Below are 25,463 nucleotides of genomic sequence, written 5' to 3'. Positions count from 1 at the left end.
TGACTGCACCACCCAGGTGCTCCTTGAATAGAAATTTCTTAAAAAAAAAAAAATGCAAATGACTGATAAGCAATGAAAATTGCAAATGACTGATAAGCAATGAAAATATGCAGAACAGTACTAGTCATTAGGGAAATGCAAATTAAAACCACAGTGGGATAGACTTCACACTCACATCTGGCATAGCTAAAATAAAAAAGATCAACAAGTGTTGGTGAAGACGTGGAGAAACAAACTCATACATTGTTGGTTGGGATTGTAAAATGGTGTAAGCGCTTTGCAAAAACAGTTTGGCAGTTCCTCAAAATGTTAAACGTAAGAGTTGCTATATGACCTAGAAATTCTATTTAGGCATATACCCAGTAGAATTGGAAACATATGCCCACATGAAAACCTATACTTAATGTTCATAGCAGCATTATTTACAGTAGCCAAAAATGGAAACAATCAGATGTTAGTAGATGATATCCATACAGTGGAATATTATTTGGCCTTACAAAGCTGTGAAATTCTGACACATGGCACATGGACAATCCTTGGAAATACTGCTAAGTGAAATAAACCAGTCATAAAAGGCCACATATCGTATGATGACATTTATATGATGTATCTAGAATAGGCAAATCCACAGAAACGGAAAGTAGGTTAGTAATTGTTAGGGGCTGGTGGGAAAGGGAAATGGGTATAGGATTTGGAATAATAAAAATTTTCTGAAGTTGGTGGTGGTTGTATAACTCAGCGAATGTACTAAAACCCGCTGGACTCTACACTCATTTAAAGGGTAGATTTATATCTCAATTACACTGTTCATAAAAAAAAGAAAAGGAAACCATCAAACTAATTTTTAAAGTCCATCCAGGAATGAAAGAAATTTCCTTTTTCTCTACATCTTCACAAACTCCTGGCGTCTCATAGTGATTTCAATTTGCATTTCGCTAACGACTAATGATGATGAGCTTCTTTTCATGTGCATATTATCCATTTGTATATTTTCTTTGATGAAAAGGTCAGTTGAAATCTTTTGTGCAATTAAAATTGAGTTGCTTCTCTTATAATTGTGTTGTAAGAGGTTTTTTCCAAGACTTAATTTTTTATTATTAGACTCAACAAAGAATAACATTTTAATAAATATGATCAGAACAAACAAAATGTAAGGGAAATAAGATTAAAACTTTATACATTGTCGCAAGTATAAACAAAACTAAGCAAAAAGACTGAAGTAGCTATTTCCCCCTATTAAATGCTTAAACACGGTTTTGGACACACAGTATGTACCAATATTTAAGTTACTTATAAATATTAAGTTTTTAATGTGATAAGTGAACTTGTTTCTTGTAAAACTTACCTAATGTAGACCATAAGTATAATTATGTTGTAAGAGATTTTGATCTCTTCAGCATACAGGTCCTTTATTAGATTTGTCATTTGCAAATATTTTCTCCCGGTCTGTGGCTTCTCTTTTCATTTTCTTAATGGTATCTTTGAAAAGCAAAAGTTTTAAATTTCAATGATGTCCAGTTCGTCAGCTTTTTTCTTTTATGGATCCTGCCTTTGACAACATATCTAAGAAATCTTTGCCTAGTCCAGGGTCACAGCGATTTTTTTTTCTCCTATGTTTTCTTCTACAAGTTCTTTTAGTTTCACCTGTTTACATTTTGGTTCTTAATCTATTTGGAGTTAGATTTTGCATGTGGTATGAGGTAAGTGACCAGTTGTTTCTGTATCATTGGTTGAAAAAATGATCCTTTCCCCATTGAATTACCTTGGCACCTCTGTTAAAAACCAGTTATCCACGACTTATGCAGTCTTCTTTCTGAATTCTCTTCTGCTCCATTTATCTAATGTGTGGTCTATACCACACTGACTTGGTTATTGTACATTTGTAGTAACTTTTGAAATCAAGTAATTTAAATCCTCCAGTGTGCTTTTCTTCAAAACTGCTTTGGCTATTCTGTGATTTTTACATTTCCATATAAGTTATGGAATGAGCTTGTTGACACCTTCCTCTGGGTCTTTTCATTGTAATTGCCTTGAATCTATTGTCAGTTTGAGAATCGCCATCTTAACAATATTCAGTCTTCTGTTAATGAGTAGTATATCTCCCCATTTATTTAGATCTGACATTTTAAAAAATTTTGGTGACTTGAAATGATTGCTGTTGACAATTTTGTCAGATTTTATACTTGTTCTTGTGTGGGTAAAAATCACTAACCTTTTCACATACCATAACCAGAAGATAATCCTGCAGTGTTTTTAACCTTATAACACACTATGCTTCCAGTATTTTGATTATGTTTTTCTGCCTTAAAATTTTTAAAACATTTCTTGAAAGGCACTAGGGTAGATAGATTTTGTCATATTGTACTAATTGTGATACTAGTAGAAACTCAATTCTAGTGAAGGAGAAGACAGTAATACCTTGTAACTTTTATTTCGTGTTTCTGTTTGAAGGTTCTCCAACTCCATTCCTTGAAGAGAAAATGGCCTACCAGGGATATCAGAATATCCAGAGCTGGCCAGAAAATACAAACTTTTGCTTTGAACCAGAACAGTTGGTGAATCCTACCCAGACTGGTAAGTGCAGGTTTGCTCAGTGTGAGTGATGACATAAACATGAAAAATTTGTAGCCACCACTCAGCTAAAACTTTTTAGCCTACACATAGCTCGAAAAGCACAACCAGAGTGTAGCCCTTTACCCTGAACATTATTAGTTGACCCTCTTCTCCCGATCCCTCCTTCTGAGGCGCATGCCCTTCCAGATCTCCCTTTCGAAGACTGTTTTGAGTAACTTAACTGAAATTCATATTCATTGAAGACCAAATGGTCAGTAGTACCTTAGAACCTTAATTCCTGGGGTGCCTGGGTGGCTCAGTCAGTTAAGTGTCTGCCTTCGGCTCAGGTCACGATCCCAGGGTCCTAGGATCAAGCCCCACATCGGGTTTCCTGCTCAGCGAGAGTCTGCTTCTCCCTCTCCCTCTGCTCCTCCACGCCTTCCCCACTCATGCTTCCCTCTCTCTCTCAAATAAATAAATAAAATCTTAAAAAAAAAGCAGATTTTTAGTATATTCACATATATATATACAGCTATCACCAGAATCAACTTTAGAACATTTTTATTACCTCAGAAACAAACCCTGTATTCTTTAGATACCACTCCCTATCTCCTTATCCACCCCAGCCCTAAGCAACCACTAGTCTACTTTCTGTCTCTCTCAATTTACCTGTTCTGGACATTTTATATAAATGAAATCATATGTGGTCTTTCGTGACTGGCTTTTTCACTTAGAAAGTTTTCAAGGATCATGCATTTTGTGGCAGAGGTCAGTACTTCATTCTTTCAGAGGAACTCATAATATTCCATTGTGTGGATATACCACATTTTGTTTATCTGTTCATCAGTTGATAAATGTGTAAGTTGTTTGTGTGTTTTTTTGTTTGTTTTGTTTTTTACTTTTGTTGGTAATGCTGTTTTAAACACTCATGTACATGGGGCACCTGGGTGGCTCAGTCGGTTAAGCGTCTGCCTTCAGCTTGGGTCATGGTCCTGGGGTCCCGGGATCCAGCCCCATGCTGGGCTTTTTGCTCAGCAGGGAGTCTGCTCCTCCCTCTCCCTCTGCCTCTGCCTTTCCCTGCCTACTTGTGCTCTATCAAATAAATAAATAAAATCTTTAAATAAAATAAACACTCATGTACAGGTTTTTGTGTAGACATTTATTTTCATTTCCCTTGGGTTTATACCTAGATTGGTATTGTTGATCATTTGATAACTCAATGTTTAATCGTTTGAGTACATGCCCAACTATTTTCCAAAGCAACTGTACCATTATATATTCCCACCGGTAGTGGATTAGGTTTCCAATTCCTCCACATCCTTGAAAGTCCTTGTTTTCCCTTTTGAAAAATTACACCTAACCTAATTGGTATTGAAGTGATATCTTGTTACGATTTTTATTTGCATTTTCCTGTTGGCTAATGATGTTGATTATTTTTTATTTTTTCATATGTTTATTGGCTATTTGTATATCGTCCTTAGAGAAATGTGTATTTAGATCCTTTATCCCAATTTTAATTGGTGCGTCTTTTTTGTTGTCCTGTAAGAGTTCTTTATATACTAGACCCTTATCAGATTTATGATTCGCAAATATTTTCTCCCATTTTGTGAGTTGTCTTCTAATTTTCTTGATAGTGCCCTTTGATGCGTTAAAGTTTTTGATTTTGATGAAGTCCAGTTTATCTAGTTTTTCTTTTGTTGCTCATGCTTTGGTGTCATAACTAAGACTCCACTGCCAAATATGAAGTCATGAACATTTATGTTTTCTTTTTCTTTTTCTTTTTTAAGATTTTATTTATTTGTTAGAGAACAAGCACTGGGAATGGCAGACAGAGGGAGAAGCAGGCTCCCTGCTGAGCAAGGAGCCTGATGCGGGACTTGATCCCAGGACCCTGGGGTCATGACCTTAGCCGAAGGCAGATGCTTAACCATCTGAGCCACCCAGGCATTCCTATCCTTATGTTTTCTTCTAAAAATTTTATAATTTCAGCTCTTGTATTAAGGTCTTTGATCCATTTTAAGTTGACTTGTGTGTATGGTGAGAGGTAGAGAGATCCAAATTCATCATTTTGCATGTTGATACCAAGTTGTCCAAGGTGTATTTTTTTGATAATTTTCCCCATTTCGTGATCTTGGCATCCTTGCTGAAATCTGTTGGCCAGAGATACATAGTCTTGTTTATCAACTCTTGATTATTTTCCATTGGATCTGTATGTCTGTCCTAATGCCAGTACTATACTGTCATGATTATTGTAGCTTTGTGGTAAGTTTTGCAATTAGGAGGGGTGAGCTTTCCATACTTTTTGGGGGTGTTTTTTTGTTTTGTTTTGATTTTTTAATGATTGTTTTAGCTACTCTGGCTGGGTCTTTTGTGATTCCATATGAATTTTAGAATCAGCTTGTCAATTTCTATAAAGAAATCAGCTGGGATTCTGATAGGAGTTGCATTGAATCTATAGATAAAGTTGAGGAGTTTTGCCATCTTTACAATACTGTCTTTGAATCCATAAACATGGGATGTTTTTCCCTTTATATCTTTTTTCTTTCAACAATATTTTTGTAGTTTTCAGAGTATAAATTCTGTACTTCCGTTTGTAAAATTTATTCCTACTATTTTATTCTTTTTGATGCTATGAATGGAAGGGTATAGATATACAATTGATTTTTGTATATTGATCTTGTATCTTCCAACCTTGCTGAACTCACTAGTTCTAGTAGTTTTTTAGTGGATTCCTTAGGATTTCCCACATGTAAGATCCCGTCATTTACAAATGTAGTTTTATTTATTTATTTATTTATTTATTTATTTATTTATTTAGATTTTATTTATTTATTTGACAGACATAGAGACAGCCAGTGAGAGAGGGAACACAAGCAGGGGGAGTGGGAGAGGAAGAAGCAGGCTCATAGCAGAGGAGCCTGATGTGGGGCTCGATCCCATAACGCCGGGATCACGCCCTGAGCCGAAGGCAGATGCTTAACCGCTGTGCCACCCAGGCGCCCCTACAAATGTAGTTTTAGTTCCTCATTTCCAGTCTTGATGCCTTTTCTTTTTCTTGCCTGTTTCTTCTGGCTAGAACCTTCAGTACAGTGATGAACTAGAAGTGGTGAGAGCAGACATCCTGCTTCTGTTACTTTCTTGGAGGGAAAGCATCCAGTCTTTGGCCATTAAGTATGGCGTCAGCAGAGGGTGTTTTGTAGATGCCGTTTATCAGATTGAGGAAAGTGCCTTCTATTCCTAATTTGTCAAGTACTTGATTTATCATGAAAGGGTGTTGGATTTCATCAGGTGGTTTTTCTGCATCTATTGAAATGATCATGTGGTTTTATTTTTTATTCTACTGATATGTATGTATTACATTGGTTACCAATCTTGCATTCCTGGGATAAATCCCATTTGGTCATAGTGTATATAATTTGTGTTATTTTCTGGCACATTCATAAACATATTTGTTGAAGAGTTTGGCATCCATATTTAGAGGAGATGCTGATCTGTAGTTTCCTTTTGATGTCTTTATCTGGTTTTGGTATCAGAGTAATATCAGGGTAATACCATTCTATGGTAATACCAACCCGAGAATGAGTTAGGAAGTGTTCTCCCTGCTTCAGATTTTTCTGGAAGAGTTTATGAAGAATTAGTTTTAATTCTTCTTTAAATGTTTAGTAGAGTTCATCAGCGAAGCCATCGTAGCCAGAGATTTTTTTTGTGAGTAGTTTTTAATTACTAATTTAAGTGTGGAAGAAGAGGAACCAGCAAGGGTAACATTAAAAGAATGACCAGTTTTGAGGTTGGAGAAAACTCAAAAGAGTATAATGTCTTGAAAGCCAAGTGTGGTAGTCAACCCCCAAGATGGTTCCAATGAGCCCCACCTCCTGGTATTCACACTTTGTGTAGTAACCTCCTGCATAGTACCAGGCTTGGTCTGTGTGACCAATAGAATAGATGGCAGAAATAATGGTATGTCATTTCTAAGATTAGGTTATAAAAGACACTGTGGCTTCCATCTTGGTTGTTCTCAGTTTACTCACCCTGGGGATAGGCAGCTGCTATGGAGAGGCCCACGTAGGGGAGAAACAGGGGCCTCCAGTCAGTAGCCATGTAAGTAAGCCATTGGGTAGGCAGGTTCTCCAGCCCCTGTCAAGTCTTCTGATGATCACAGCCTTGGCCAGTGCCTTGACTACAACCTTGCGAGACACCCTAATCAGTGGAGGTGGGGAAAATAGATTCTGGGGGACATTTTGAAGGTCAGATCAGCTGGATTTTCTTATGATTGGGAATGGTATATGAAAGAGAAAAGTCAAGGACGACTCCAGTGGTTTTGACCAAAAAGATAGAATGCCATTAGAAATGGGAAGATTATATGAGGGGTGGTTTGGGAAGCATGTTGCATTTTTGCTTTATTTTATACATTAAGAATTGGCAATTTGATACGAAAGTCAAGAAATAAGGAGTGAGGTCTAGGTGGCTGGAGGTACAGATTTGAGTGTTATTAACTTATAGACAGAATTTTAAACTATGAGATTAGATGAGATCACTAAGGGGGGAATGTAGATAGAGAAAAGATTTTCATCCCTTTAACCACTTAGTCCTTCAATTCTCCGCTTAAATATTTATCAGGTGAAGATCTTTGACTTGAACTAAAATATCCCTCTGTTAAATGTCCTCAGCCCTGACCTTCCTTATGTATCTCTGGGTTTTTAGAGCACACAGACTCTGCCGTATTAGAGGCACCTAGAAAAAAGTAATAAATGATAGAAGTTTGTAGAAACCATTAATTTTTACATGCAAGTTAGCAAGTCTCCCATCCTAATGTGCAAACCATACAGCAGTTATTCTCCTTGATGGTTTAGGCATTCTGTTTTCCTTCAGTGGAAGCGAGAGAAGCAGAGCAAGCAGCAGCCACCCCAAACCAAGTGATGCCGGGGAGAACGAATGGTTATAATCTCTCTCATACTCCAGCTCCCCTTCTGTTCCGGAGAAGCAGCTTTGGGGCCTCCTCCGTCCCCAACAGTTTCTCCTTTTGCCTTCTGCTTGTTCATACCTCCCAGTGTCACCGTCTCCCCTGATCTTGACATCCCTTACTAGAAGCTGCCTCAGAGCCCCAGGAATGAACATTCTCCCAAAGCCTAGGTTTTTAAGCATCTGCCCCTGACAAGTGAAGCACCTTAAAGGAATGAGTCACTAGCATCTACCAGGGAACTAGTTAGAAATGCAGATGCTTAGGGCCTAGCAATCAGTGTTTCTTTAAGCCTGCAGGGTAATTGAGATGTGTGCTAATTTTGGGAAGGCCTTCTTAGAAGCAGAATTCTTTTTTTTCCTCTGATAAGGAATTTATTATAGGACTGGCATATTTTATGTTACAGGCAGGGAATAAACGTACTATTAGCCCCCTTTCTAGTACCTAGAATAAAACCATGCAGATCACAAATCTCCCTGTCTAGAATATCAGAAAGATTAATTCAGAAATCATTTAGTCCATTTCTCTAAGTTCTGTTGACCATGGCATGCTTAATATTTCATTTCTGCATCAGGGCAGAAATGTCTTATGAATATTTCATAACTAAAGATCAAAAAGAAAGGAAGCAACTTTAAATAAATTTGGAAATAGTATCCACGGTTAAAGGCTGATTATCCTTTCCTTGAATTGGAACACAGGCTGATTTGTCTGCTCAGGGATGGAAGTAGACGTGCTAGTAGCAGTGAGCACACAGGGCAATTTTTATTTAAATTCTAGTTAGTTAAGGGCGACTGGGTGACTCAGTCAGTTAAGTGTCTGCCTTCAGCTCAGGTCATGATCCCAGGGTCCTGGGATGGAGCCCTGCGTTGGCTCAGGCTCAGGCTCTCTGCTCAGTGGGGAGTCTGCTTCTCCCTCTGCCCCTCCCCCTGGCTTGTACTCTCTCTCTCTCTCTCTCTCAAATAAATAAATAAAATCTTTTTTAAAAATTGTAGTTAGTTAACATATAGTGTAATATTGGTTTCAGGAGTAGAATTTAGTTATTTATCACTTACATACAACACCCGTAACTCATCGTAACAAGTGCCCCTTGGTAGCAAAATTCTTGCTTGGCCTGAATGGCTTTGCTCTTTTTCTCATGTAAAAAGGCACAGTTTCCCTGATGTTTTGAGTGCCTTTACTAATGGCAACTCATGGTTCTGGAGTTTATTTCTCTTCTTAAGATGCTAGCTGTTCACCTTATCTCATTCAGATAACTTTTTAAAAGTAATTTTCTTCATGATGTCCAGTGAGGTGAAAATGTCTTTTTTACTTGTCTGGCTGTCTTTTTTTTTTTTTTTTCCCTTAATAACCTAAAATGAATGTCTAAATATATTTTGGAGTTTAATTCTATCTGTACTTTCACTTCTTAGCGTATTATAGAATTAAGCATTAGTTGTGCTTTTAATTTTTTATTTGTTGGCTGATTCATATAATCAAATCTTAGAGAATATGAGATTACATATTCTTAATTTATAGCAAAGGAAGTAGTTCTTCTCTACCATGTTCAGTTACATATTATCTCAGTTTATTTAACTTGTGTTGATGACACACATGTAACCAATCAGTATTCATCATAGGATAAGGAATGCTAATCTTTTTAGTTGTATTCACTGGGAATGAGTTTTAAATTTCTTCTTTTGGGGCGCCTGGGTGGCTCAGTCGTTAAGCATCTGCCTTCGGCTCAGGGCGTGATCCCGGCGTTTCGGGATCGAGTCCTACATCAGGTTCCTCCGCGGGAAGCCTGCTTCTTCCTCTCCCACTCCCCCTGCTTGTGTTCCCTCTCTCGCTGGCTGTCTCTATCTCTGTCAAATAAATAAATAAAATCTTTTTTAAAAAATAAAATAAATAAAATAAATTTCTTCTTTTTTCCAGATCCCTTTAAGATGCACCATGATGATGGCCTGGAGGATTTTCTCTTTCTCCCCAGTGGAACAGCCAGTGCTTCAGCATTTACAGAACGAAATGATCCCCTGCAAGACAGTTATGGTATGATGTCTTCAACTGGATTTATTGCTTAACTCCAGGAATTAATGTGGCCTTCTACCTGTCGCCTTTGAAGTTAACCACTAGGCAAAGTCATGTTTTTTGGCTCTGGCTCTAACAAGGCTCTATCTAGATTGGTCTCAGGAGAGAATTCAACAGTTGGGGTGCTCAGGGTTTGCTCACTTCCTCTCATGGGATCTTGAATACTATATGATAGGGCCAGATTCTGTCTCCACATTTTACCAGCTTATTACCTTGGGTAAGTTATGTCCTCTCTAAACTTTGATTCCTTTATCTATAATATGGGGCCAGCACTAGGTCCTACCTTAAAGATGTGGTGACAATTAAATAAAACTTTGTAAAAGCACTTCTCATAGCATCTGGTACTTAGTAAACATTAAACAGATCTTAGTTCTCAATTAGTAGTATCCTTATTCCTGGTTTTGTGTAACTTTTCATATGAGCATGGCCAGGATACTGTGGGGGAGGTGAAACTTTACTTCTTCGCATCTTAGGTTTTCAGCTGAGACTTTAACAGAAGGACAGATGAACAGGAGACAAACAGTTTGCTAATAACACATGCCGCATCCATCATACGGGAGAAAAGTGACTCAGAGTGGTAGTTTCGAATTTTGGTTTATAAAGCATCTTCAACAAAGAACAGTTAATGTGTAAAGAAATGACAGGGCAAAGGAAAGCAGTTTTAGGCTTCGTGAGTGGCAAACTGTGGGAAGAATATGCATGGGAGGGAACTTAAGGGAGTAAGGTTTGTTGGCAAATTCCTCTGGTGCCTTCTTTGGGCTTGCAAGAGTCTGTCTCCAGGAAGAGGAGAATGTGTATGTCCTGCCTTTAAGCAGAAAGTAGGGAGCTTTTTCTAGGTTTATTGCTCCCTAATTGCCTTCAGCTCAAAATAATTTTTATGTCAAAGAGGCATATTTTGAGGGTGACGTTCAGGTTTCCCTCAGTACCTGTCATCAATAAGTCCCACTTCCAGCAGTGCTTATAATTTTGTAAAGATCATGGCTAATAATATGTTGCATTTATGCTTCTCTTTGGACTGCAGATCTCTAGGGGGAAGAATGTTAAATAGGTTGACCTTGATGCTATCTGCGTAGTGTCCTGATGCTTTTCAGCTCACTAGCTTAGTGAGTCATTTAGTCCCATTGACTTCTTTACAGCATCTTTTCTTCCTTTATGCTCCCTCTGCCTTCCCCCATGTAAAGCCCCTGTCACTTCATACCTAGGCTGCTCCCTTTTAAATTCATTCCAAATATACCTGCTGCATTGGTCACCAGGTCCCTGTTCTGTATTCATCATCTCATTTTCATTAAGACCTTAAGACCCTCTTATTTTTTTGCTCTTCAAGTCTAAATTTTCTCTGGCTTTCCAGATCCTTCTTCCATTGTTTGTTATAATCCTGTTTTCCTTCTCTGGTATGCAAGATCTACTTGAATCCAACTAATTTCATGGTCACAGAAGCATTCTTGTCCTATTGGCATTTTCATACTTTTCTTTGCTCAGTGTTCTCCATTCTTGAAACTGACTACTGTCTTCTCCCTTCCTACTCTTGCTTCTTCTGAAGCCTTCTGTGACTATTCTGGTCTTCATGGTTGTTTGTAAACTCTTAGAGCACTTAGTCCATACTATACTATATGGTATTTGATACATGTCTGTCTTGCCTCTCTAGCTAAAGTGGAATACTCTTAATGCCAAGAACCATGTGATACTAAATCCCCTATCAGGTCTGGAAGAGCACAGCATAATAATAATCCTTTAACATTTGTCTAGTTCTTAATGATTTATAAAGCATTTCCACAAAACTGTTGTAATGTTGCAGAGGGAGGCATTGATCTCATTTTACAGATGAGGAATTCAAGACTCACAGTTCCTTACTATACGTTATGTTGTGTCAGTTGTGATATTTATTGGTGCTAGTGTTGACTTTAGTATTTTGACTCTTCACAATACACTGTAGAAGGTAGCCAATCAGTGCTGACTAATGACGTGACAGCCAGTTAACAATTTGCCAAAACCTGAAGAACATCAACAGTTTTTACTTTAAAATTTTCTTGCTTTGTTTTTCATTGGTCCTTAGGTCTGTGTCATTATGGCAATATATAAAGCTGATTTTTTAAAGATTTTATTTATTTATTAGAGTGAGCGAGAGAGAGAGCTTGCATGCAAGAATGGGGAGGGGGGCAGAGGGGGAGGGAGAAGCAGGCTCCCTGCAGAGCAGGGACCACAACTCGAGGCCCATTCCAGGACCCTGGGATCATGACCTGAGCCGAAGGCAGATGTATAAAGCTGATTTTAAATATCAAGTGCCTTTTTCTCCCTATTATTGACCCAGTTTCAAAAATCTGTTTGTTTGTGTTTCAATATTAGGTCTGTTTCCCTGTGACACATTTGCTCCTGCAACTGTTGTACCTCAGGGGTGGCCTGTGGAAGCCCCAAACTCTCCACACTCGGACTCCTTCATTGCGCCAGAGGCCATGCCACAACCTGTGCAGCCCATAGCAGGTAACTTATTAGAACCCCTCTTTATCACGTAATGGTTACAGTATCTTAGTCAGTTTAAATCATCAGACTTTATTTTTTAGCAGTGTAGAGCAGTATAGATAAAAATTTCAGAACTCTCACAAATGCTTTTATTGCTTTAATTACTGATTTCCCAGCTGAAGGAATGAAGGTGGGGTTGAAATACAGCACTTGGTGTTCATGGGCAGAGAAAATCCCTTTTTAATTCAGTGCAGACTTAGGACTCGGAGGTTTTTTTCTGGGTGTCCCACAGGTTCCCATTCTTAAAATAATTGTGTGCCTGTGTTGTTGTTGTTGTTGTTGTTGTTGTTTTTAAACCTGTTTTTTTCCTTTCCTTTTCCTTTCTTCCTCCACTCTTTACTCTCTCAATATCCTGTTCTCAGTACTGGAACTATCAAAGAGTAGGTACAAATACATTAATTAGACAGCTTTTAAAGTTATGTTTAGGGTGTTACGGTCACAAAATCTAGATACTCATATGCTCTTAGAAAGTAAATTTTGAGGGGCGCCTGGGTGGCACAGCGGTTAAGCGTCTGCCTTCGGCTCAGGGCGTGATCCCGGCGTTCTGGGATCGAGCCCCACGTCAGGCTCTTCCGCTATGAGCCTGCTTCTTCCTCTCCCACTCCCTCTGCTTGTGTTCCCTCTCTCGCTGGCTGTCTCTATCTCTGTCAAATAAATAAATAAAATCTTTAAAAAAAAAAAAAAAAGAAAGAAAGTAAATTTTGAATGCAGAGCTATGAGCACACAATGATGGGTCCTAAATTTCCAACTTATTTCCCATAGAGCCAGCTGAAGAGGTAGAAGTGACATCAGCAGAAGAGAGGGCACCAACAGAAGCATTGGAAATCATGATGGGACTGAAGGCTGCCGACATGGCATCATCTAGAGAAACAGAGATGTCTCCAGCCAAGGATATGGCACCAGCCACAGAAACAGAGGTGGCATTGGCTAAAGACATGGAACCATCTACCAAATCAGATGTGACACTGGCTAAAGACACGGAATCATCCATTGAATCAGAAATGGCTCTAGTCGAGGACATGGTACTACCCAGAGAAACAGAAGCAGTCCCACTTAAGGATGCTGTATTATCCACAGAAACCGATGTGTCTTTAGCCAAAGACATGGTACTGCCCCCAGAAACCGAGGTAGCCCCGGCCAAGGATGTATTACCATTCAAAGAAACAGAGAGGGCCTCACCTATAAAAATGGATGTGTCCCTAGTTGAGGGCATGGTACCACCCACAGACAGAGAGATGGCCCCAGCCAAGGGTGTGGTATCACTCTCAGAAATAGAAGTGGCACTGGCTAAGGATGGTGTATCATCCACAGAAATATCCCCAGCCAAGGAGGTGGCCTTGTCCCGAGAAACAGAGGTGGCCCTGACTGGGGACATGGCGCTGCCTCCAGAAACCAAGGTGATCTTGACCGAGGATGTGGCACTGCCCCCAGAAACAGAGGTGGCCCCAGTCAGGGATATGGCTCCACATCCAGATACAGAAAAGTCTCCAGGGAAGGACATGGCTCCACCCACAGAACCAGAGGTGGCCCTGGGCAAGGACGTGGTTTCACCTCCAGAAACAGAGATGGCCCTGAGCGAGAATGTGGCTCCGCCCCCAGAAACAGAAGTAACCCCGATCAAGGATGTGCCTCAGCCTCCCGAAACAGAGATGGCCCTGGCTAAGGATGTGGCTCCGCCCCCTGAGACAGAGGTGACTCTGGCCAACAACGTGAGCCCAGCCAAGGATGTTGCGCCACTCTCAGAAACAGAGGCGGTACGCGTTCCCGTTGCGGACGTGGGCCCTGCACGGACACAGGAAGAAATAAGTGGGGAGTCCCAGTTAAAATCTGTCAAGGATGAGGGGCAGTCAGCTGCATCTACTTTTGTCATTTCTCCAGGTATGGGTTTATGTTTACTCAGTATTTCCGTCTCCCAGGGTGTAGTCTCCAGAGAGATGAGGGACAAACGTCGTACCAGATAAAATAAAGACAATTACACTGTATTTTGCAAGTCTGTACATGTTGCTGCTGTCCTGGACTGTCTTTCTCACCTTCCTCCTCCAGTTTCCAACATCTTCCTCCTCATTTCTCTGCGGATGTGTTTTCTTTGTTGATAATTTCAGCAGTAAAAGAGAACGTTCACAGACTTTGCCACCTCATCTGCCTACTTGTGCACTGTCTTCCCAGTCGCTCCTCACTCCCATTATTGGAAGGATACTGTCCCTGCTCCTAATTAAGGCCGATCTCCATTTTGCCCCTGGATCCCACCTCCCTTTCCCTACGTAAGGATGCCCTAGCCATTCTTTCCTTTCTTGCCACTCATCAGTTTCTCCCCCTGCCCATTGACTCATTCCCACCAACATACAAATACTATTTTTCCCATTTAAAAAAAACAAAAAGTTTCCCAACTTCACCATCCAGCTACCACTCCATTTCTCTGCTGCCCTCGAACATTCCTCATTCCTCCAAAACTGTTCGTGCGTCCAGTTTCTGAAAAGTGGAAAAATGCTGAAATAGTGCTGCTCTAAGAGTTGTGTGGTTTTTTTCCTGTTACATTTAGAACCAGTCACAGCCGTGGGCCAAAAGTACAGCTTGCCAACAGACGAGGATTCTGTGTTAGAGAAGCAAGAGCAGAAGAAACCATTCAGTAGTCCACCTTCTGAACTTCCTTCAGAGACCGCAGGTAAGTGAGGGAAACAGAGTGGATTCTTTGAAACCACTTGAACTGGGAGCAATGGGTTGGTGGTGGTGGTCATAGTCCCTGGTTTTGTGGTGGTAATTAGCAGTTTTGTTTATGAAGTCCATTCTCTTTCTTAGATCCATTTTATCTTGTTTAGGCAGAAAGTCAGCTGCTTACATATTTTTAAATTATTGCTACATCAACTCAGGACATCTATATTTTAACCCAGTTCAACTATTCACTGTTCTGTGCTGTGTGGTCTTGGGCAGGTTATTTAACTTCCCTGTATCTCTGTTTATTCAGCTATAAGAGGACCATATTGGTCAAATGTTCTATAAACCTTTGCCAGTTACATTGTGTTTCATGGTCCAACAGCATCTGCATTGCTTGGGAGCCTGTTAGAAATGCATCATCCTGGATTCCACCTGAGACCTTCATATGCATTTTAATAAGTTCTCCAGATAATTCTTATATACACTAAACTTGAAGAAGCACTGCTCCAAGGTACTTTCTAACTTGGAGTTCAGTCACTCAGTGAACTTTAAGATTACATGTTTTTGATGTAAGCCCAGAGCATGTGTGTATGATTATCAACTTAATGATTCTCTGCTTCCTTTTCTGTAACTGATTAGAATGTGAACTTGAGGGCGGGGACCATAACTTACGTCACTGCAGTTCTCTAGCGCTTACATACTCTCTAGCCCCAAGTAGGAGCTAAATAAAGTTCAATCTTTTTAAATGTTGTTTTACTGACACACCATATCAATAAAGATTTATCAGGTCCTTATTGTGTAGAGTTCACTATGCTAAGGCACATAGATATTTAAGTCTGGGTCCTTGCCCTTGTGTTGTTATATCATAGCCTGGATAGTGAGGAAAGTTGCCAGGCATAAACTCTGAAACCAAAGATTTATATAATAATTCAATAAATAGTGTAAGAGAGAGCACCAAACAGCTGCTGGTTAATTGCCAAATTAAATGTTATAAATGCTGTGGGGTACTAGAGCCTAGCACTTGTTTGAGAGAAGCAGAAACTGACCTGAGGTGTTAAATCAAGGGTAGGATTGGAGGACACTGGAGAATAAAAGCAAGAACAAACAGTACTATATGAGTGTTCTAACCTTCTCCGAAGTCATTTCATCGGGTCAGACTTGACAAGAGCTGTCCTAGCTCTGCTCTTAGTGGGACTCTTCCCAGGATCTTGAATCCGTGCTGCACTGACTTGGAGACAGGAGGGTGGAGCAGTTGATTTCCTGAAACTTTTCTCAGGGTGGTCATCCTAATTATTTTAATTCATTACCCTATTGGGTATTATGTATATTTTTCTGTCTTTCAGGAAGTACATTTAGGAACAGAACATTGAAATCGAACACATTTGTCTTTCAAAGTAGGAGGCTTTGGTTCTGGAACGATGAGGATTTTTCTTTGGCCAAAATACTAATTCAGTATTTTTTACTTTTCTTCTCCATCCCCCCTCCCCCCACCAGTAGCATAAGTCTGGGCTCCTGGTCCGTTTCCCAGAGTTGATCTGGTTAGCCTGACAAGTAATTAGTATAATATTGGTGACAGACTCTAGAATTATAAATTCTGTTCAATATCGTATATATTTCATTCAGTTAATTAACAAATGTCACCAAGAAGAGATAGGAGCTTACCATCTTGTTGCAGAATTGGAAATTATGTACCTATTAAAAATAATGACAAATATAAATAAGTATCAGATGAGATTTACAGGCACTACTTATTATAGAAGGTTAGAAGATCTCTGTTTGAATTTTTTTCTTTACCTGAGATGATGATCTTTGTTAATTTGCTAATCCCAGTTAAGGGTAAGAAATATTAAAAAAAAAAACAAAAAACTATTTTCCTAAATGAATTAGTGTGTGGGTTGGTGAAAATAGACTTAACCGAGTCAGTAAATGGACTTTTTTTTTTTTTTTTAAAGAAACAATAACAAGGAGTTTTTTGTTTGGAATTTTGGCCAACTTCATGTATTACAGGTACCCCTCCCACACAAGGCAAACAAGTGTGCAGACCCAGTGACCGCAGGTCCACTCGGCCCAGACCTGCCAGGGTCCCTCATGAGCTGCTGGGAGGCTCTTCTCCATGGAAGACTCTCGATCCTGGGCTGGGCCCCTGCTCTTTGTCTGAGTTGGGTTGGGTCTCTGGTCCGTCTACCTATGGTGAGCCTGGGAACCAAAGGAAAACTACTCATGTTGACTTCCTTGAACCCAAGCGAGATCTTGGCAGGGAGACCTGGGATATAGAAAGCCCACCAATGATGATGAAGAAAAAAAAGAAGAAACCAAAGCAAAAGAGATATCCTCAACCCCGGGCTGGGGGACCTTGGGATGACGACAGTCCAGACGACCGTAAAGGTCATCCCTTTGCAGCGGACCCACAGAAATCAGGGGTTCTTCCCAGCCTGCCTACCACTGTGGGCACGGAATACGGACTGGCATCCAGAGAAAACTTAAAAAAGGAAAATGAAGTGGAGTCCAGAGCTGCCAAACTGATAGCTGAGAACTTTGTCTCAGAAAGTCTCAGCGTTCCTTTGTGTCCTTTGGAAGAACCCCTGAAAACTGCAGGAAGTTCTCAGCGCAAGCCAGCGATAGAAGTGGAAGTCAGTGGTAATAAGTCAGTACCGCTGGGCCAGGACCAGAAATGGCTACACCCAGGTGAAGGCAAACCAGAGCCTGCATCCCACCTGAAGACTCCCGTGGACAAAAGCCGGACAGTAGGCTCGCCTGGTCTGAAAGAACCCCTGACAGAAGTTTCTGCACACAAAGTAGAAATTCCTCTGGAGATCAGACCCAAAGAGGGTTGCTCTCCTATCTTGGACCAAGAGGCTATGGGTGGCGTTTCAAAACCCACAGCAGCAAAAGACCTGCCTAATCTGGTGCCCCCTTTGCCAGCAGATGCGTCATTAGGAAGTAGTCTGAAAAAAGGGAATGATGAAAGTCAGGCGACTGAATTGCAGAAAGACAAGCAGACAGGTTTTTCTGAAGGCGCTGAAGAGATTAAAGAACTAACAAAGGAAACTCTTCCCAAGCCAAGCCAAGAGATGAGCATCGTGGCTTCCAAGCAGCTGCAGGATGAGGTGTTGGTTCAGACGCCTGGGCTAGAGAACGAGCCGTCTCAGAGAATGGCAGGCGATGGCAGAAGCAGGAAGGCAAGGGCAGGTTCTGGGAAAGTGAGAGCCAGTTCTGGGAAAGGAAGAGCAAGATCTGAGCCACCATTTCTTGTGGACAGCTGGAAGGATGGCCCAGCTGTTCTTGCGCCAAGTGAGCCTTCCCCTAAAACCGAAAGAATGCCTGCTGGGGAGAAGAGTGAGGAGCTGGGTTCTTCAAGCCAACCAGGGACCGTAGTGAGTCTCACTGAGGCAGTGGTGACGGGGGAGCCTACGGAGACGGCTGACGCTAGGGGGGCCAGCGCCTCGCCCATGTTGATTCCTTTGGGAAATGGGTCAGGCACGACTCAGACTTCTGGCGCTAGAACAGAAAGAGGGGCTGCAGCCGTAGATAGGGGTGTCAGTAGCGAGAGCAAGGAAGGAAAGTGTCCTTGGATGAGTAGTGAGGCAGCTCCCTGGATTTCTGAAAAGCCCAAAAAAAGGAGTAGTGAGGGCAAAAACAAAAAGTTCAAAAATAATTATTCCACACAGCCTGCTAGAATGGAGAGCAAGGAAGAAACCCAACCTTCTGTAGGGAAGGCTAGAGATGCTGGTGGTGCTTCTCATCAAAACAGGGACTTAGGACTAGCTGTCCCCTTAAATCATGATCCGTTGTCCTCACGTACATCAGCTGTGCCCACAGTGGAAGTAGGTGACCGGAAGGGGAGGAATGATGAGGTTAATTCTTTTGAGCTTGGGGCTCTTGGTGGGAACAAGACAGACGTAGTCAAGGACTCTGCTGTTATTGAACCAGCTACCAAGGTGACAGATGTGAGCTGCCAAGACCATATCCAGGGGGCAGGGTTTGTCCCTTCAGCACTGTCTGCAGAGAATAAGACAGATGCAGCCAAGGGACATGCTGCCGTGGCTGACAAACCGAATGAAAGGAGCAATGATGGAAAAAGTAAGAAGGTTAAAAATAGTTTTCCCGAGAAGCATCTTTTGGAGAATACGATAGATGCATCAAAAATACGTGTTCCCATGGAAACCACAGGGGACCACAGAACTGAAGGAATGGGCTATGTGGACGAAAATAGAAATATCACATTTACCTGCCCCAGAACAGTCCCAGGGTTGATGAATAAGTCAGCCCCTCCAGAGGCTGTGGAGTCAGCAGCCCGTGAAGGACTGCCCACTCCTGCCTCTCAAGTAGTAAAGGAGGGTGATTCTGTTCCAAACACCTTGGCAGAAAGTGGGCCAGAGACCACTCCAGCCCAGATATCCAAATTACCAGTGGTAGATAATTGCAGCAAAGATGGAGTCCCAGATCAGGAAAGACCCAAGGCCCCCTCCGCTGTTCCGCCTCCTACAAGCACAGGAGGAGGGGTTGCCCTCACTTTTACAGCAGCCGCAGAAACAGTTAACAGCCAGGGAGGTGACCATCTGAAGAATAAAGGGGAGCTTGCTGGTCCCATGAAGAATGAAGCAGGGATAGGTGGAGGGCCTGTGATGGGAGGATCTGAGTCAGCGCCCAGTGGTGCATCTAAGCATTCAATCGAAAAAATCACAGAGCTCTCCAAGGGACACCTTTCTGGAGTGCCAGTAGAAGACCAAAGCCTGCCAGGTGAGGTCAGAGTCCGAGAAGCGTGTGCAGACAGGAATAATTTTCCAACATACCCAGTTAACAAAAAGAAAGAGTCTGAGGAAGGTTCTGCTCCAGTTCAAATTCCTGACTTACTGGGAGACAAAGCACAAAAGCCCAATTTCTGTGAGGACCAAAATGCTGGCAGTGGAGATTCCAAGGACCCAGACAGTTTGAATAAGGAGGTAGATAGGGCCCTTTTGCCTCCAAAAAGTGAAAAAAATGAAGTGGAAGAAGTTAGCCCGACTTCTGAAATCCCGGAGCCCGAACATGTTTCCTCGGCAACACCAGACTTCCAGTCAGATTTCTTAGACGGCAGAGCTGCAGCCACTCCGTCGCAGGTGGTAGATAAGTTAACAGTGACGACTTGCAAGGATCCTGAACACCCAGAACCCAAAGATAAGATCTCGGAGGCCCCTGACAAAATGACCGAAAAGTCTGAGGCGAAGGCACCGGGAGAAGGGAAAAAGGAAGATAAGAGCAGAATGGCAGAACCCTTGAAAGGCTACATGAGACCTACCAAGTCCCGAGGCCTTACTCCGCTTTTGCCAAAGTCTACAGTCCAGGAACGAGAGAGATCCAGGCAGCTGAAGTCCAGCGGTATGACCCTGCCCTGGGGAAATGTGTGTGCTTGTGGCTTTTGAGTCAGCATCCAAAAGGCAAGGAGCTTGTGCTGTGGTTCCATCCAGGCTCTAATCATCCTTGTTAGTCATTGGTTTGTCGGCATGAAAATGTGTAACTGCTAATTACGTGTTTTCTGCAGCCAAGGCATGCCTTGTGTCCAGCTTGGGAGGCTGGTGACTTGGTTGCATGCCTTTTTACCCAGCACTGAACCTTGAGTTTTAGGGGAAGTTGAATTTCAAACACTGAATTGTTCAGCAGAAGGCCTGTCACCATCCACTATTCTTAATTAAAAAAAAAAAAAAAAAAAGTGCCTCCTGTGTGTAAAGCTTACGGCCAGATTTAATCATTATTTTGTGTAAGGATTCACAGGAGGAAAGAAAACATTTCAGGTCCAGCTGTATGCGTGGGATTTATTTTCTTGTCAGTGTATATTTGTAGCTTGTGCTGGTGGGACTGAATATCCAAATTGCTTTTGGAGTCAGTGAAACTGGTCTTCCCCGTATGAGGACATGGTAACTAGCTTCCGACCAGCATTGCTAGGCACAGACTCTGTGTTTCTAGAAGTGGGAAAACGATCTCTCAGTGATGTAGCCACACCTTCTAGCGGTTTGTTGTTCACAGCCATTGGCCACAGTTGCATGTTGGGCGGAGTTCGGGGCATCGTCTTTGTCCATGAGACATAGTCTGCATCCTCGGACAAGTGTGCAAAACTTGCCGATGTGGGATTCCTCCTATTTTTGCCCTTTTTGGATCTCCTCAGTCAAGTACTTGGAATGAGATTGAGAAAGATGATTCCTTCGAGATTTGGAAATGTTTTCTTTCTTTTTTTCCTGAAAAGTATGCATCTAATCATGGCTTCCCTGAGTCTAACCTTCAAAAAACGTTTCCTAGCCTTTGAGCTTTTACACCCTACAGACGATGCTGTTTGTCACCTTGCATGATGCAGCTACTAACTCCAGAAATTAAAAACAAAACACAAAAAACGACAACAAAAAACACCAGTTGGCCTTAGGGTTTTGGACAGACTTTGTCAGGGATGATGTGCTGCATGATACGGACTTTTTGTTTTGGGTAAAGCTTGTGCTTTGCATGAATTTTATACCCAGTAAGGAATATGTGCTGTGTGAGTAGAGAATGCTAAAGGTCGTTATCTGCATAAGACATTCTCATCTCTTCTGTTTTTATCTTTCTTCTATTAGCTACCCTATTGCTGAGGCAGAAAATGAAGCCATATATAGAGGGCTTTCCAGGGTTCATTAGAATTTCCATTGTTCTATCCAGTTCTTTAGCGTTAGTTTTTAGACTGGTTCTTCAGTTTCAACAGTGATGCAAAGGGTGACATGTAAATTTTCTGAATGCTAGCCATTTCTTTTTGCTAAGGATTTCCAAAGAAATGTAGCAAGAGGATTTGTTTTGGTTCTTGAGTAAGCAAAGCAGACGTTTCAGAACTTTCAGGGCCGTGCCTTGGCCAGGCCAAGCTCAGAGATGTGTTGTTAGGGGTGGCCTTGCAGAGTGGTTGAGGAGAGAATGGTGGATTTCAGGGAAAAGTTATTGTTGCTTCTATAATTCTATCACACCTTTCCCCTAAGGATAGTCTTTACTTTTTTTAATAAATTTTTTTTTTTGGTGATTTTGAATCCGTACATTCCCATGGTGTGAAAGGGTGTGCACTGAAACGTAAGTCTGCCTCCGTCCATCAGTCCCCATCCAAATTTCCCTCTCCAGAGGCACCCAGTGTTAACAGTGTCTTATACATCCTCCCAGAGAGTTCATGCATAAAGAAGCAATGACATATATATTTGTGGATTTTATACAAATGAGACCTGCCATACGTACTGGTGTGTGCCTTGCTTTTGTAAATGTAACAATTATTTTTTTTCTTTAGTTTCTTATTTATTTATTTGAGAGAGAGAGCACAAGCAGGGGGAGAGGCAGAGGGAGAGGGAGAAGCAGGCTCACCACTGAGCAGGGAGCCTGATGCGGGGCTCAATCCCAAGACCTGGAGATTATGACCTGAGCCGAAGGCAGACGCTTTACCATCTGAGCCACCCAGGTGCCCCATAAACTTAACAATTATTTTAAAGGTCTTTACAAATCAGTACAAAGAAGGGGGCCTCATTTTTATTTAATAGCTGTACAGTATTTTCATCATGTGGGTATACCCTAACATATTTTACCACCTCTTTATTGGTGGACATTTTGGTGTTCCTAGTTTTTCTTCTATACAAGACTGTCCTTGTATAGACACAGTGTCATACTTGTGCTAGTATACCTGTGTAATAAGGGACTCTGGAGCAGACTCTCTGGCTTGAAGACTGTGTATTGGTAATTTTGACAGGTGTTGCCACACTGTTCCTCATAGGGCCACAGAGATATGCTCACACTCGGCAAATACCCTTACTGGCTCCCCTGTACTTTCTCCACTAGTGCGTAGTTTTTGTTATTATATGTGCTGATCTTATAGGTGAACATTTATTTCTTGGCATAGATTTATTTTGTATTTTACTTATTTAGTGACTTCCTTATGTATCACCAAGTTTATAAAAGAGCATATAGTTTAGCAATATATTCACTTCCCTATTTGCAAGAAGAAGACTGGCAAAAGAGAATTCGTTTAGGGACGCCTGGGTGGCTCAGTCAGTTAAGCATCCATCCATCCCTGCTCTCAGTTTGTAAAAATAACTTCTGTTTTTAATTTTTCACATTCTAGATTTCTGATCAGTGTAGAGTTGGCTGGGTATGTGTGTGCGTGTGCGTGTGCGTGTGTGTGTGTGTGTGTGTGTGTGTGGAGATGTGATGTAGGATTTCTTGGTCATCTACCAACGTGTGTCTAATCTGTCCCCCGCTGAAGTACCACCTTTGTCAGGCTCTATATTCCTGTGTGTATTTGCTGTTTCCTGATCCATTGGTGTTTCCACTGAGGCTTCGGTAGCACAGTGTGGGTATAATGGTATATTGTTGTATCTTAGAGGTCTAGTCCCACTCTTCACCCTATGACTGTTTTTTAGAGTTCTCCTGACCCTTCTGCCTATTTATTCCTACGTATAAAATTGAGAATTGACTTGTATAGTTTTGTAAAAAGAGAAACAAAACTTCAGTCAGCGTTTTTCTTGAATCACATTAAATGTATTGGTTATCCTGGGGAGAGGTGATGTCTTGTATGGTGAGGTTTTCTGTCCAACCATACAGTACTGTGCCATGTTCGGTAACCTCATATGTTAGGGTTTGTGTGCCCTCTTCCCTCGCTGGTATTTTGATGTTTTCTTCATGTAAATCTTCCAGTAAGAAGATCTTCCTTGCAGATTTCTAGTAAGTCTTCTTCCAAGATGTCCAGGAAGCAGGTGAATGTGCAGATACAGAGCTTTAGGCAAGCCTGGGGCTCTGAGGCAGGGAATGAGTGAAATGGGGAGTATAGTGATTTGTGATAGGGGACTAGGCAGGGCGGCCTCTCGTATTCAAGTACCATTGGTTGTGTCGGCTCTGAGGTTTCATCCATGACTGTTCTAGACCTGGCCTTGTTAAATGTTTCCTTTGTCTTCACTTCAGATCATTTGTGTTAACTGCCTGCCCCCAGATTGCCAGTGATTAATAGCAACTACCATCTCTTGAGTGAATACCACGTGCTAGTTATCTGTCGATACATAGGTAGATAGGTAGGTAGTCACACGCACACACACACACACACACCAAACAATGTTAGGAAGTATTCTTTCCATTTTACAGATGAGAAAATGGCGCCTCTCCATGTGAAAGTCATGCAGATAGTATAGTGTCAGAGGTAGAATTTGAACCCAAGTCTTTCTGACATTAACGCCTGTGCTTTTCTCATTCTTGCCTCAGGAACCTTCCAGAAGTTTTAGGTTCTTAAAAAGAAACAGATAAAGATGAACAATTAGTCATTGTATTTTTTTATTTCAATATCTAAGTACTAACTGTACTTTTTTAGGTAGAGAAATGGAAATACCTCATGAGGACGTAAGTTTTGAATCAGAGGCTAATTTGGGATTGGGATCTAGGTCTTTTGGCTCTGTCTAGCATTTTATTCTCCAGGCAGAGACTATGTTTGATTTATTCATGTGTTTTCCCTAACAGCTAGTTTTGAGCTTTACCTACATATGCCACCTAATGACATTTTAAAAATCATAAATGAATTATTTTCATTTAATTATTTGAGAGGGGGGAAAGGAGCAGAGGGAGAGGGACAAGCAGACCCCGAACTGAGCGTGGAGCCCAATGTGGGGCTTGATCTTACAACCCAGAAATCATGACCTGAGCCAACACGAAGCTGCTCGGGATGCCTGGGTGGCTCAGTTGATTAAGTGTCTGCCTTCGGCTCACATCATGATCCCAGGGTCCTGGGATCGAGTCCCACATTGGGCTCCTTGCTCAGCAGGGAGCCTGTTTCTCCCTCTGCCTGCTTCTCGCCCTGCTTGTGCACTTGCTGTCTATCTGAAAAATAAATAAATAAAATCTTTAAAAAAAAAAAAAAGAGTCTGCCACTCAACCAGCTGAGCCACCAGGTGCCCCTAAATGAATTCTCTTTTCCCAGTCTTATCCTCTTTGGAAATACGGAAAGTGACTATATTGCTAACTATTTGCTCTCACTGTTTCCTCTCCTGTTATGTTTTCATGCCAGTCTCAAATTTACGGAAACTTTAGCAGAAGATTTTGTCACATACTCTGCATGTTCTAGGCAGGGAGGCTTGTGATACTTTGGGAAATCTAAGCTCACTTTGTCAGAAAAGGACCTCCCGTGGGACTGTTCTTTATGAATGGAAGAGCAGGTGTGAAAGGATGACCCTCTGCTGGACTCAAGTCTGTGCTGTCACTTCACACCAGTTGCTTCCCTGGCAGCCAGGTAGAGCTGTGAGTGACAGTGCACCCGGCATGTCATCCTGGGAGTGAGACGGTCACCATGGATCCCGGTAGACAGGCCCTTCCCTTTGCCATAGTTAGAACATGGCCTCCTTTTTTGGGGCTTCATTTCTTTTTCTTTAGTTTGCTTGAGCCCTTCTTCCAACAGCTGGGAATGTCAGTTTATGGTGGGAAGTTCTCTTGGCATGAAACTCAAAGTAATTTATAAACCCCAGATCCTAACAGTTTCATAAATAAAGTATGCTCAGCAGATGAAAAAACCGTTTGTAATCTTAAAACTTGCTACAGTGTTACAACTGGAGAAGTATCTACTTGGTAATATCTTTTTTCTGCTGCTTTCTTCCCACCTACCTGCTCATTCTCTGGCTTTTTTTTTTTTTTTAAATCTCTGTATATTAAGACATTTAATGGGAAATTCTATATGTCATACAACTAAAAATGCTACCATTTTTTGATGCTCAGC

The 25,463-nt window shown here is 41.5% G+C and overlaps 1 protein-coding gene across 28 annotated transcripts in view; it reads left to right on the top strand.

The window, feature by feature from the left end:
• The window catches only part of MAP4 (microtubule associated protein 4), a 178,966-nt gene that overhangs the window by 112,168 nt on the left and 41,335 nt on the right, over positions 1-25,463 (top strand). For 16 of the 28 annotated variants that reach the window (XM_048226770.2, XM_057312030.1, XM_048226771.2 and 13 more), the window contains 6 exons: positions 2,452-2,574; positions 9,422-9,535; positions 11,918-12,052; positions 12,854-13,969; positions 14,631-14,753; positions 16,751-20,101. In XM_048226770.2, the coding sequence (XP_048082727.1) occupies positions 2,452-2,574; positions 9,422-9,535; positions 11,918-12,052; positions 12,854-13,969; positions 14,631-14,753; positions 16,751-20,101 (4,962 nt within the window). The remainder of the gene's footprint in view (positions 1-2,451; positions 2,575-9,421; positions 9,536-11,917; positions 12,053-12,853; positions 13,970-14,630; positions 14,754-16,750; positions 20,102-25,463) is intronic. The other 12 variants (XM_048226779.2, XM_044384819.3, XM_048226778.2 and 9 more) reach the window with 1 other exon arrangement.

Source organism: Ursus arctos, unplaced genomic scaffold (assembly GCF_023065955.2).
Source record: "Ursus arctos isolate Adak ecotype North America unplaced genomic scaffold, UrsArc2.0 scaffold_14, whole genome shotgun sequence".
Taxonomy (NCBI): domain Eukaryota; kingdom Metazoa; phylum Chordata; class Mammalia; order Carnivora; family Ursidae; genus Ursus; species Ursus arctos.
Note: the sequence above shows the minus strand (reverse complement) of the source record. Positions and strands in the feature narration are given on the sequence as shown.